The following is a 14,040-nucleotide window of genomic DNA, read 5'->3' as shown; positions in this document are numbered from 1 at the left end:
AATTGACAGTACGTAACTTTCATTTTTAAGCAATTTAATAAACTTACTGTCAACCGATCTATTTGCTTCTGAACAAAGAAGGCATCGACACCAATCGACTCCTTCAGGATTCTATCCAGGGTTTCATATGCTGACTGCAACCAGCCCATGATGTTTTCGACTGCATCTTTGTACTTCTGCAGCAGTTGCAGAAGATCACTAAGACTGTTAAAGTGACTGCTGCAGGTTCCAGTTAATTGCTCATATTGAGAGTTCAATTCATTCAGCTTATCTTTAAGCACACTTGGTCTCAATGGCTCATAATAACTTGATCTCTTGCTGAGACGTGGCAAAACTTTTGAGCGGAACTCCGCGATGCCCTCTTTATAATCATCACTCGCCTTGAAGAACTTTTGTGCAGATATGTTCAGAATCCGCAGATCACCTTTATGTCCAAAGACATCTTCATTGAATGATTTCAGATGACGGACCTGCTTCCGGAGTGTCTCTGTGTCACAGCCAATCTCCTGGAGGAAAGTCTGCATTGTAGCTTCTGCTTCCAAAAGCCACTTCTCAAAAGAGTCAAGTTCTGGCTCCAAGTTAGTGAGCTCATCTAAAGCTGCTATATGTTTCTTCATCCGTGATTCTGACTCCACCGTTAGGCGGTTGTATCGATCACAGAGGCTGACCTGACCATTTGTAAGTTTGCTCTGGAGGTCCTCAGAAAGGCGTTCTTTGTTTGCTTCTAGAAATTGAGTGGTGTTGTGTGCACAGAGCAAAACAGGTTGTTGGTGGCTCAGAATATCATCATAATGGATCTAAACAAAATTTATGAACAACTTTAAAATAATCTAAATGTAAGCAAAAACTAATTTTTGAATCATAGTATTACAATTATAATATACCATTTTAAAAATTAGTATCTATCTATGACAGCAACAGTTTACATTAATCTCCTTTACCTTGTGTTCTTTGGTTTGCTTGGTAAGCTCATTGACCTCTTCCTCCATTAGCTGCTGTTCTGCAAAAACTTGTTCCTTCTCACTTACCCAGTCTTGTAGTTTCACCAGACCATCAGTTGCCAGTTGGGATTCTCGTTCTAAAGTCATCTGACACAACCAAAATAAAGACATTAAATTTCAATACTTGAAAAACGTATTACAAGAATCTATGTTAGTGCAGTTGATAAAGATGTCAATGATGATGGAATTTAACAGAATCATGATGGTGAAAATAGTGATGTTAAAATGGTCAAACAAATTGTAATTTACCATAATGATGTAAATATTTTAATTATAATAATGATTAAGGGACAAAGGTATAAAATTAAGTCTATCTGCTTACAAAAAGGTACAGAAATAATCAATGCAAGTTTATCATACACCATAATGGTAGATATATATATATATTTCCCTTTTGATGTAAGAACTTAACTATTTAAGTCAAACTCATGCAAGTTATCAACATCATTGTACCTCACAAACTAGAAGCAAATAAAATTTTGCTGCTGATAAAGATATGGTAGGTTACAACATCACTACACACAACAACTTCATAGAAGTGCTAATTAGGTGTATTCATGAAAATAAGGAAGGAGTTAAGGTTAGCAATGGTCAGGAATGGTCCTACTGACCTGCTGTGAAAAAAATATTAAATTAAAAAAAGTTAGAGTTCGGTTATCCATCACTGATGCATGATCCCACACACTGTCGTTGAATGTAGATATGTACACATTATGTAGAACACCTCATCAGCACATCAATACATAATTATATTATCAATAATAACTTTATGAATATCTGTTGCTTCCAAATGACAAAATTAGATGTGAGTTTGTTAAAGGCAATTTCTAAATTGGACAAAAACTCTTGGGTAAAAATATTCTGTTACAATTAAAAAAAGACAGCTCAGCTAGCTGATTTTTCAAACTGACACACTATCCTTTAAGCACTTAAAAGGGGAAAAACAGCCTTATTAAAGTGTTAGACCAATATGACATGTTGAAATTTGTTGACAACCATGTGAATGAAAGGAGTGTGTTAAGGAACATGTTAATTGTGTTTACAACTTACATGTAGAAGCTGCTTCTGCAAAAGGGAATACGTAAATTCAATAATAAATCCATCTATATATTGTAGACATTTCTTTTTTTTTTTTTTACTATGGTGCTGTAATCCACATACATGGCTCAATAAATCCATATCTATATATTGTAACTATTTTTTTTTTTACTATGGTGCTGTAATCCACACACATGGCCTCACATTGTTTTCGGTGTTATTCAAAATGGATCAAAATCTTTGGCAGGCCGGAGGTTGAATAACAGGGCACTAAGTTCATTCCATTTATTCATTTATTCATTGGCAAAATAGACTCCCTTATTCTCAACTGGTGAAATTCGGAAAAGAGTACACTGGAATTATAAAGTTACCTTGCTTGTTTGCTCCTTCTTCAACTTTTTGAGCATCGTTTTCAAACCCTTCAAATGGTCTAGTGACAACACTATCAAGTTCTCATAGTATTCTCTTAGTTCATCCAGACATTTCTGCATCTCTTCTTCTTGCTCAGGTGTCAACTTGTTTTGGTTGTCTCGCAAAAATTGATCACAGTTTTGAAGAACTTCAAGAATCTCAGACCTTCTACTCTGAAGCTGAATGTGCAGTGCCTAGAAATTAGACAAGAAAATGAAATAAGATTTGTTTATAAACCGTTACCCTAACTCTGACCTTACAACACATTTTGTAGAATTTACTGAAAACAGTCTCTATAATAATAATAATGTCAATAAAAAAAACAACCCAATATTCATTAAACATTGAACAAACCTCTTGTTCTGCAATGACATTCTCCAAAGTGGCAACATCAGTGATAGGCTGTTTCTCTCCAATGAACTTGGCTTTGATGGGTCGAGACCAGTCCAGGAGCTCTTGTAAGTCTGCAAGGTGTTCTTGGTAAAGTGTTATTACCTGTATGAGGTCTTGGATGACTTCTTCTCGTTCTGTGATTCGTTGCAGAAGATCTTGGTAAAGTTTACGCAGGACTTTCACATCATGCATTAATTCAGTATCTATAACAAAATATGCAATCACTTTTCATATGTTGTATGAACATTGTAGAGAACTTTGATACACATTTTACCTATTACATAATTAGGTTGTTCTTTGTCTTTGTAAGAATTAAAATACATTTATTATGTGAAGAATTATTCCTTCATTTTTATAAATAATTTGTTCAAAGCATAGTCCTATTCAGCTCATGCAAGTCAGCTAATGCTTATACCATACCTTCAGATACTTGGAATGTTTGCTGGATATCAACAACTCGTCTCTGCACTGGCATATGGTCACCTGGCCTGAGTGCTACATGAGTTGATTTGCGTCGATTGGTAACAATTGTCTCTGTAGCCTGGATGAGGCTGTCTAAAGTCTTTGCCATCTCATAGATCTCATCATACTTTGGCTTGAAGCTTGCAACCTCTTTTCTCATGGGCTTAAAGGGTAAACATTTATATCACAAAATCTAGTAACTTCAGATAGATATGTAGTCAGTACTGAATAAGGTTACAAATCCATATTAAATGAAGAGAACACTTTGTATTTAAATAGAGTTATGATCAAGTGGAGAAGCCTAAAATTAATATAGATAATATATATATAGTATAGATATATATATAATATAGATAAAAATATATTATAGATAACAACAGCTATTATCATAACAAATATATAGCAGGTGAAAATATTTTTAAATGGGTTACCTTCATTTGTTCAAGTTGTGATTTTAGCTGGTCAAGATCTCGAACAAGAGGAGGCAGCTGGTCAACCTTAGCCAGAGTGCTATCGTGCCACATACTCACCACTCGTACAGCATTCTTGTACTTATCGGTCAGTTTTTTACGAGTAGTTAGGTAGTCAGTCCTGATTTAGAATAAATGGAAATAGGTATAAGTGATACATACATTACTGTATTATAATAGAGTGGCAGTATTTTGGAAGGAAGTGACGGCAAATGAAGAAAAGGGTGGCAGGTTGGCATGTTACAGAAATAGTGTGCTGGAGAGTGTTTCTGTTAAATTGCTGTTTTTTTTTTTTTTTTTTAAGTGGGGGGATTTTTGAAAGGGGTATATCTTTTGTTTAGTAATGGCTATGTCCAGGTTTAGTAACATTAGTTATATATTTACTTTTGTTTTTTAGCACTTTCAAAAGACAGAGAAAGAAGCTCATTACTATTATCAAGAACAAAGAAAATGCTGGAGAGTCTGAAGAGGGATACACTAGCAAAACCGACAAAATGAAGCTTGGCACAAGACCAAGCAGCATGGCCAATGTATTACTGTGCAATAGAAAACAAGGTCTGCCTCTGGCAGAATGATATTAATGATGAAGTAGTATATCTAAAATCTTGTTTCTTCTTTTCGTGCACTTCTTAAAATTTGTAAGTTAAGCATATCAATATTTTATTTCTGATAAAAAATTTAGTTATTTTGAAATGGTTTTTTTGAGTTTCATACTTACAATCTTCCCAATGCATCCTCCATTGTCTGCCAATTGCGATCAACATTTTTCAGGAGGTCAATAACGAAAGATGGGTCATGCGCCCTCACATGGTTGATGAGTTCATCAGCAATCTTCTTGATTTCTCGATATTCTGGTGCATGTTCTTTTATCTCCTCATTAACCTCCTGAAATTTCATAAAACCATAAATCGTAAAACTATTTTATAAGTATAAGTTTTTTCTTACTTGTTCTTTCTAACAGGATATATTAAAAACAACTCAACTTCCTAAAGTTTCATAAGTACACCAATCAGTGGTGGTGAGCTTAGTTATTCTATGAGTGCAATACTTATTCATAAGCCAGACATACACATGATGCTCATTATGAGGTTTACGGACTGGAACTTATCGTCAGGTCAACGCAAGCAGACCTCGTATTGCGTCCCCAGGTCAGACGACCGGCACATAGGACACTCCAAGTGACAATCCAACTTATGGCTAGGCCTAGGCCCACCACAAACAGAACAGGAAGACTTTCGGGAAGACATAGGCTTCAACGTTATAAATCAACGCAACAACGAAAGCACATGGCTATTGTTTCACTAGGTAAGTAAGACTTTTACCATACTCCCTCAAAGTGAAAGGAAATTTGAGGCTTGTTACATAACGTTAATGCGTTACACACGCCTGGAGTTAGACGATTCCATTATTTTTCACAGGTAAGTTACATTAGGAATCTGGCTCATACCGGTTCATCCAATCGTGTATTCACGAGATACACGATACACACTTGATGCTCATTATGAGGTTTACGGACTGGATTTTTTTGGTTGTTAGAACAAATTCTGTCACTTGGCAAGAATTTAATCCAAAACCCTGGGCATTGAAAGGCAAGCATTTGAACAATCAAAATACGGGTCTACTACTGATGTTTGTTAGGCTATTAGTGAAAAAGATACAATAAAATACACAAATTAATGGTGTACTGGATGAAATTTAGGTATTTCCAATCTTCCACAGCCCACAGCAAACAGAAAAAACAGCGAAATAGCATGTGCTAGCATAAATGATATGTAAGATGGTTCTCAAATGGAAAAATTTTTAAATACCTGTAAAACTACTTCGATTTCTTGAACAGGTTGCTTCTTAAGGTCTCGTGATTCCAGTGCATCCATCACCGGGAACATCCACTCTTCCAATTGGTCAATCTTTTCCATCAGACCTGTTAGCTTTGCCAACATTTTCTGAAAATCATCAGTGTAGTAGTCCAAGGTGGATGTGTACTTCTTGTAGCGGGCAGTGACCTCATTGATGCGGCTCTGCAATTTATGTGCCATTGCTGGAGGGCTTGATTGAAGCATGGTTGACGTCTTATTGGTGATGGCCTCAATAATTGGTCGATGTGACTGAAGTTCACCCTGTAACATCTGCCGAATAGAAGCATATTTGAGTAAAAACCTAGAATAAATTAAAGCTCAAATGCCTTAATGTCACACGTCTGGAAGAAACTGCAATAAGAAAGGCAGTCTTTTTTTACCTTATTTGCAAACTAATTAATTGAACTGTTGTAATGTGAACACTACTATAATTCTTTTTAATTTCCTATCCATTTTTAACTCCAATGTCTTACCTTGACCTGCTGGAGCTGTTCCATGATAGGATCAAGACGCACCACAACTTTTGATTGGTCCAATTTCATCAACCGCCCTTCAAAATCATCCAACCACTGACTAGTGCTGTCCAAGCTGTCTTGTGTGTTCGTCAAATCTGTGATTGCTTTTTGAAGCTGCTGACTCCTATCATTTACCTTTGTCCCAATGTCATCATACTTTTGAGATAGATTTTCTGAAAAAAGTGAAAGCAAATAATTTATGAGTTTCTAATCACTGAATGTAACTAGTCACTCTCTGGTTGTGTGCTTTTATCCATACAGCAGCAGAGCACAGCTTGATAAACTGTCATTAATTTATATTTTATGTTTATGTGTTCAATACGTTGATTTGTTTGTTAAATCAACTTACCAACTGTCTTTTGAAAGGTTGGTTTCAGTTCAGGCTGAGATTCACAAAGCTGTACACTGATGGATTTAATCTGCTGTATATCTTTCAAATGGAGATGAACATCATCTTGAACAATCTGCAAACAAATAAGTAAACTGTATCTCACAAATTCACATCATAGAGTAAATGTAGACAAATACACTGCACCACCGATTATATTCCTTATATATTTATGTGGAGACAGCATGCATATACTGCCTTGCCCAAGAACACAAGCAAGTGACTAGCCTGAGAGTTGAGCCCCTAAGTGGCACAGCCATACTCCTGTGCTATTTTGCTTCCATATGATTATGCAAGTCCTGAAGATTATGCATGTATTGAGTATTTATAGAGAAATGCCACAAGGAACGCTAATATGTTAAGAAGTAACAACTATCCAATTTATAATGGCTGCATTGAGCTTACCCTATTCTTGGACATTTGTTCCTGCACTGAAGCAACATCACTGCCAATTTCTTCTGTCACCATTCTCGTTGTTGCCACAGTACGCTCTTCAATCCAGTTGGTAAATTCCTCAGTGGTTGTATGCCATCGCTCATGGAGGCTGAGGATATTTGCTAGTTTCTCTGTGTGTTCAATGCACAACATTTTTAGTTGTTCGTACCTCTTATTTGTGTCATTGATTTTCTCTCGTATTATGTTCGCTTCAGGAGGTTCGATAAATTGACGCAACTGTTCCTTTGTAAGTGTCTTTTTGCGGAAATCAGTTAGCTGGTTTTTGTATTGCTGTTTAAAGGAAGAAATTAAATTTGGTTGCATATTATAAATCTTTAGAAAGCACAGTAATATAGTAACTAATTATTACTTGAATATTATTATTACATGAAGCAGATCCTTTTACAACATGCTTTTAGCATCAGGTTCATACAGAATTGTGAGCCCATTTAAATACAACAGGCAACAATACAAAATTATTCATATGAATTTCAATGTCTGATTGATTGGTAGATTGACAGATTGATTGACTAACTTACTGATATGTACATTTTAAAATGCCTGTAAAATTCTGAGAACGTTTGGTGAGGGGCACCAATCTTAACTCAACAAACACTTTTCATAAACTTACCTCTCCAGAATTGATGAACTTAGATCCAAAGATATTCAGAAATTTGAGTTCGACAGCATGGGAAACAATCTCCTCATTGAATTCCTGAACCTTTGTCATCTGGTGCCTTAAGGAATCACGATCCTTAGCAATGTTGTGAAGGAGAGCATCGAGTGTTCTGTCAGCTGATGTCAGCCATATTTCAAAGGAAGAATTCTCTTGGTCGAACTTCTGAAGTTCCTCGAGACCAACAGAGAGCTGGGTCATGCGCCAATCACTCTCAGTGTAAAGCTGTTCATAACGCTCCTAGTAATGCAAAGGAATGCATAATTAAATAATTAGCAGGTACTGTCATAATAAGTGAATATTATTATGATTTGACATATTAACTGCTTTGAAAGGGGATGCGCTTGAAGGTACATGGAACTTAATATTTAGGTAGTATCAAGTATCTTACACTAGTACTCTATAAAGTATCATTGATTGAATGTGATGCTGCAAGTGATAAAAAAAAATGCACTGTTTTTGGTGAACCTTTCTTTATGATGCCTACCTTCAGCTCCTGTGCAGTACTTCTGATGTTGCCCTTGTTAGCATCACTCAGTTTATCATGCCTACTCTCAATGAGGAATTGGGCATTGTGAACTGCTATCATCACTGGCTCCTGTTGGGCACGAATCTCACTGTGTATAGCCTAAAATGATAATATATGAGAATTATAAAGGGTTAAATTAGTTATTGCTTATATTGTATAAATGTTATTATATTCTTCTCCTATTTAAGCATGCACAAATAGTAGTTTTTATATTTTTTGCATAAATTCTTAAATCAGCTAGAAACCAATTTTAACTCTTTTGAGATAATTCAGCATAAACTAAATTAAGTTTGATGTGTACTTCATTTAATTGTGCAAAGATGGTGTGTGAGCAAGGAGAATTTCTCCATAAATCTATCAGTTATAATCCATACAGAAATGATTTATAATGTTGCTAATAAATAAGCAAACAATACCCAGCTAGAAACCAATTTAAACATTTATATATTAAAAAAGTACAGATTTTTTATAGTTTCATTTATAGCATAATCAATTTATAGAATTATAGAATATGTATACCTCTGTGATCATTTATAATATTATACTGATATTGATTGATATTGTTTTTTCCAAATAAAAATTATTATTATTAAAGATCATTAAAATGTAGATTAATTCTGCATTGTCATTATATGTTGCTTGGTTACACATACCCTATGTTCTTGCTCTTGCGCTCTCAGTTGTTGAAGATCTTCCTTCATTGGTAGTTCCTCCCCCAATCTACTTTCGACTGACACTATCCACTCCTTCAAGTCCTTCATTTTAGAGCCTTTGTCCTTCACATCAGACAGTAAGTTCAGCTAAAATAGTATTTGAAAGCATTTATTTGTATTTACAATCATAAGATTAATTAAGTTGATGTTACAATGGTGATTGTTTAAATTGTTGATGAAGATATTAGACCAGATGATGTTATTAAACATAATATAAGAATGGAAATCTTCTCACACAAATCCCCATAGGCTATGTTCTCACACAGCAGCTAAGGGTTAGCAGGACCGGATCCTACTAACCGTTAGCTGCCGTGCGTCCATGCGAGAAAATCTCGATCCGGATACAAACAATATGATGATCGAATCACTGGCCAATAAGAAACTAGAAATTGTAAACGCGTAGGTGTGATTGGTTGATGATAGAAACGCCCTCAACTTGCTAACCGTTAGCTCTTGCTAACCGTTAACGGTATCCGGATACCGCTAACGGTTAGCGCTAACCGATCAGTTGTCTCACGCAGGTGTTAACGGTTAGCGCTAACGGTTAGCTCCCGATCCGGATACTAGGGCTCTCGTGAGAACCAGGCTATAGAGTACCACAGTCATGTCGTCGTCATGGTACCGTTCATTATGTCTGAATGACTGCATAGGCTTTGTGGAATAGGCATTTTAAAATCTAATATTTTACCATCAAAATGTACTAAAAACACAAAAGCTGGCATTATATTAGTTATCAAACACACATTTAATCATCAATTAAAATTTAAAAAGAAAAAGTAAGATACAACATCTTAATAATTACATTAGAAATTGGGATCAATGGTTTGTTAGTGGCAAAAATGGCGTCGGGTTGAACGCATTTTGCAACGATAGCAACATCATGCGGTATCGTGACGTAACACTGTAGTACTCTATAGCCAACTGGCAACAGTCATCATATCTAGTTAAGTATTTACAAAATAGAAAAGGATGTTGTTGGAGATGATTTTGATTCATCAATGTCATTCTTATTGTTATAGACGATGAGGATAACTATGACATTGATGAATCAAAGACCTACCTGATCTTCCATACTCCTCAGCCAATCTTGTGTCTTCAGATTAGCCTGATCAACATGTGACCTGAGGTCATACACGCCAGTCTGCAGCACATCTTGCTGGTCAGATGTTAAACGATCTTTCTTCTGTCGCAGTAACGTCTCTGCCTCTTTCAGAACTTCATCAGAGAGTGGTTTATTATTGATCAAGTCTCGTTGAATTCCCTTCATGTATCAAAGACAATAACAAATTAAAAATTAATGAAAAATAATAACTGAATGTTACTTTAAAATCCTCCATTTTGTATGATTGGCTAAGCATGATGGTACACATTCAGAGTGCAAGCTATGAAACTTAATATAAACACAAATCTAACCTACAACAATAATCTCACCTTCATATTTTCTAGCTGTACTTGCAGTGTTTGATAGTCCATACTGATTGGTTCGTGGTTGTCAAGAGTTGTTTCTACGGCAACCACCCAATCGATCTGTTCCTGCAATGAATTGAGTTGATCGCCCTGCAACTTGGACATGTTGAGAAACGCATCAAGCTCCTCGTATCGAACACCTAACTGACTCCCTAAGCTGTTGTACCGGTCCACAACACCATTCACAACTTTCTCTGATGCAGTTGAGTCTGTAGTTAAAGTAAAAATCGATTTATGAATAAAAACAATGCTGGAAAACATATGTAGTAGAAAAATACCTCATTGTATTGTTAATATTTATTAGCTCAAAATAGGTGATAATTAAGATATTAAATGAAAAAATTACCTTCATCAAAAGAGGAATATCGTTTTGCAGCAAAAGAAAGTGGCTTCCCACTGACGTTGGTCCATTCCATAGGATCTACTGACAAGCTTGATCGGCACATTGTGTTTCGTAGGGGTGTGGACAGGCTTTGGCACACATAATCTAACTTATTTCCAAGGTCTTTAACTTCCTCGACATCACAACGTGCAGAATCATATTCCTTCTTCAGAGGCTGTTGAAAAAGAATGTGATAAAATATATTTTAGGTATCCTCTATAAAAGGTAATAAATTAAGACAATTTGTTAGTCATTTTACTTTAATTTCATCGGATACATTTTTTTTTTCTTTTTAGAATATAATGCATGGAAAGGTTCATGAATTACAAAGACATGCATTGTGAACTTATAGTCTACAAAGAATCCAAGCAAAAGAAAAATTAAGAGAGGAGAGGTTAAGTTTGTTAAAGGTATCTGAATGCACTGAGCTTAAAAGAAGAAGGAAACTAAGTGTATTATATTTATTATGAATAAAAATTTCAAAATAAATCAAATAATTGAATTTTATTGACACATACCTCCAGCTGTTGCATCTGTATCTGTATTGTATCTTTATCACGTGATATTGGTTTCAACGTCTGGACTTTATCAAACATCGTGTTCAACCACAGCGTTACTTTTTTCACATGATTCTGGAATGCTCTGGTTGCAATCTCACGCTCTGTGTACTGCTTTTGTCTGCACGATAAATAGTTTTGATAACTTTAGTCAATGTGATTTTATTCCATTCATTAACTACATTCAAAAGGTAATTATATTTTTTTTCATGTAAAAATTTGCAAATACCCTACGCTGGCCTGTAGCAAGGTTTTCAATCAAAAAGTTAAATAAATTTGAGTCAGGCACTGGTCATAGGGCTTGTAGTCTTAGTAGTAGTAGTTTTTTATTGTCTCTCTTCAATCAAGAGTATGAGTAGAAATATGTGAATAATTTTGGGCCATGGAATATGTCTGCAGCTGAATTAACTGCATGAATAAGGGAATGAGGACGATTGTTAAGGAGACTGTTCATACATGCCGCCCTGGCTCTGACTGTTTTATTTTTTTTTTAAGGGGGTTCCATTTTAAGAACAATGGCAATTTGTCGGGTAATCCTAGTAAGTGTTATTGACAATGCATGTTCATTAAATATGTGAAAGTAACTTATCCTTATACATCTGCAGTATAATTTTCTTAAACATTTATAGAATTTTGAATGTCATATACCACAACCAATCCATATGATTAGAAACATATCTGCAAAGGGTTTCCAAAGGATAAACACAATTATTTGGTTCTAAAAGTTTGTTTCATTAGGATACACAAGTGCCATTATCCTAAAGCCCTACATATTAAACAAATCAGTAGTGATGTTGTTAGTCTATGAGTGAGCTAGGCCTCCTAGGCCCACCGCACATCGAGCAAGTAGGCTTCCACGCGGGCATGGCGACACACTGCACTTTACGACTCTAGCCGAGTCCATTATTTTTCTTTTATGCTCGAGAGGTAAGTTTCAAAGGAAACTTAGGCATTTATCGGTTTATCCAGGTAAGTATTCACAAAGTAGACTTTGAATCAATGTATAAAATAGGAAAAAGAATGATGATAAGATATTCATTACAGTGGAATTTTTTATTTTTATTATTTTTTTTTTTTTTTTTGGAAATGTAAACAGATTTAGGATGTATAAAGAAAATCTGGTCAAAAAGCATTTCCACAAAGACAGCACCTTGCACAAATTGTTCAACAAGAACAACGTAAAAGTTAGCTACAGTTGCACAAGAAACATGGGCAGCACCATCAAAGCCCACAACAGCCACCTTCTCCACACCAAACAACAAGTACCGACCAAACTATGCAACTGTCGGATTAAAGATTGCCCACTCCCGGGAAACTGCCTCACCTCCTCAATTATTTATAAAGCTACAATCACAACAAACGGAGAATCGAAGCATTACATCGGGCTCACAGATACCGCATTTAAAACCCGATATACAAATCATAAGCACACATTCAATGCACCAAAACACAGAAACAGCACAGAACTTTCAAAGTTCATATGGAAACTAAAAGACAGCAAAACACAATACAATATCAAATGGTCCATCATTGATAGAGCCTCATCCCTGTCTCTTATACACATCTAGATGTGTATAAGAGACAGGGCTCATAGTTAGTCTTTTAAAACTTTTTCATTCCTATGTATAAGCAGTTATATTTTGAGAAAACAAAAAAATTACGATGTTCATACCAACTGTCTTTTGGACATCAGATTTGACCTCTGGCTGGGCATCAGAGAGTTCTCTCCCGGTATCTTTTAGGTCTTCGATATCTTTAGAGTGTTTGATGACATCATCATTGAATGCCTGAAACAAAATATTGATGCTGATAATAATTTAATGAAATAAATATATATTTCTAACAATTGCAATTTCTAACAATTAACAATATATAGCTTTGTGCTCATATTGTGCACATTAGCCCTCCGGGCCGCGCCGGCAGCCTGGACGATGGAACTAAACTGGTCCGAAATAAGGCCAATGCCCTCCCGAAGGAGGTCAATGGCATCCGGGACGAGAGTTGGGTTCGCGTCAGCATCAGACAAGAAGGACAAAGCAAACCCCGCCCCATTCACGGTGCGTATGCCCTCCCAAGCTGCGCGGTCCACAAAGGCCAAAGCCTCCTCAGCCGCGCTGAGCTTTGTTAGAAAAAGCTTTGTTAGAAAACAAAAGCTTTAGAAGTAGAAGAGAGCTTCTGATCCTCCCGCAGTCTGCCCTTGGCAGCGCGAGGAATAGGCGGCGCCTGAATGAACTGCTTGAACTGGTCGTCGGGGACCGGAAAACCAGCCGTAAGGCACCGCGGCGTGGCAACCGGCTTGGATTTCGCTTGCAAATTCAGGCGAAGGAGGAGGTCCGTGTTGAGTCCCACAACCAGGACAGGGTGGGCGACACGCGCAGGAGCCAACGGCCCCCACAGGCCCGCCCCCAAACCACCCCGGCACGGAGTCTCAAAAGAAACCCCCAAATGGTCAAGGATGGGCGGCATCGCCCGGGCCACGAGCTGAGAGAGATCGGAGCCGAGGACAATGTCCTCAGATTCCGACTCAAGATGCTCGGATGAGTCGTCCATAGGCGACTTGCCGGCCACACGGAACCCATCCCCAGGGACAGGAAGGGCAGGAGGGACCGGAGGATCCGGCTCCGCCGAAGTGGCCTGCATTCCGGCGAAAACCTCCCGAGCCACCCGGCCCACCTGCTCCAAAATCAACGAAACCAGCGCCGGGTCCAGCGGAGGGGAAGGACCCGCCAAACTCGAAGCCGACGAAC

General features: G+C 37.0%; 2 protein-coding genes across 2 annotated transcripts in view; both read right to left on the bottom strand.

Moving 5' to 3' along the window:
• The window catches only part of LOC117114201 (microtubule-actin cross-linking factor 1-like), a 50,615-nt gene extending 39,205 nt beyond the window's left edge, over window positions 1-11,410 (bottom strand). Inside the window, exons 1-18 of the mRNA XM_033257794.1 lie at window positions 11,255-11,410; window positions 10,701-10,911; window positions 10,319-10,563; window positions 9,948-10,148; window positions 8,828-8,974; window positions 8,133-8,273; window positions 7,601-7,885; window positions 6,940-7,260; window positions 6,496-6,610; window positions 6,105-6,319; window positions 5,584-5,901; window positions 4,494-4,660; window positions 3,737-3,896; window positions 3,264-3,468; window positions 2,805-3,046; window positions 2,411-2,644; window positions 942-1,088; window positions 48-797 (exon numbers count right to left, since the gene is read on the bottom strand). Coding sequence (XP_033113685.1) covers window positions 48-797; window positions 942-1,088; window positions 2,411-2,644; window positions 2,805-3,046; window positions 3,264-3,468; window positions 3,737-3,896; window positions 4,494-4,660; window positions 5,584-5,901; window positions 6,105-6,319; window positions 6,496-6,610; window positions 6,940-7,260; window positions 7,601-7,885; window positions 8,133-8,273; window positions 8,828-8,974; window positions 9,948-10,148; window positions 10,319-10,563; window positions 10,701-10,911; window positions 11,255-11,332 — 4,182 coding nt within the window. The 5' untranslated portion in view covers window positions 11,333-11,410. The remainder of the gene's footprint in view (window positions 1-47; window positions 798-941; window positions 1,089-2,410; window positions 2,645-2,804; window positions 3,047-3,263; window positions 3,469-3,736; window positions 3,897-4,493; window positions 4,661-5,583; window positions 5,902-6,104; window positions 6,320-6,495; window positions 6,611-6,939; window positions 7,261-7,600; window positions 7,886-8,132; window positions 8,274-8,827; window positions 8,975-9,947; window positions 10,149-10,318; window positions 10,564-10,700; window positions 10,912-11,254) is intronic.
• Window positions 11,411-12,011: 601 nt separating this feature from the next.
• LOC117114196 (microtubule-actin cross-linking factor 1-like) overlaps window positions 12,012-14,040 on the bottom strand; it is a 69,906-nt gene continuing 67,877 nt past the window's right edge. Inside the window, exons 36-37 of the mRNA XM_033257787.1 lie at window positions 12,955-13,080; window positions 12,012-12,059 (exon numbers count right to left, since the gene is read on the bottom strand). Of these exons, the coding sequence (XP_033113678.1) occupies window positions 12,012-12,059; window positions 12,955-13,080 (174 nt within the window). The remainder of the gene's footprint in view (window positions 12,060-12,954; window positions 13,081-14,040) is intronic.

This window comes from Anneissia japonica, unplaced genomic scaffold (genome assembly GCF_011630105.1).
Source record: "Anneissia japonica isolate Jap-2015-1 unplaced genomic scaffold, ASM1163010v1 scaffold288108_len519018_cov203, whole genome shotgun sequence".
NCBI classification, from domain to species: domain Eukaryota; kingdom Metazoa; phylum Echinodermata; class Crinoidea; order Comatulida; family Comatulidae; genus Anneissia; species Anneissia japonica.
Note: the sequence above shows the minus strand (reverse complement) of the source record. Positions and strands in the feature narration are given on the sequence as shown.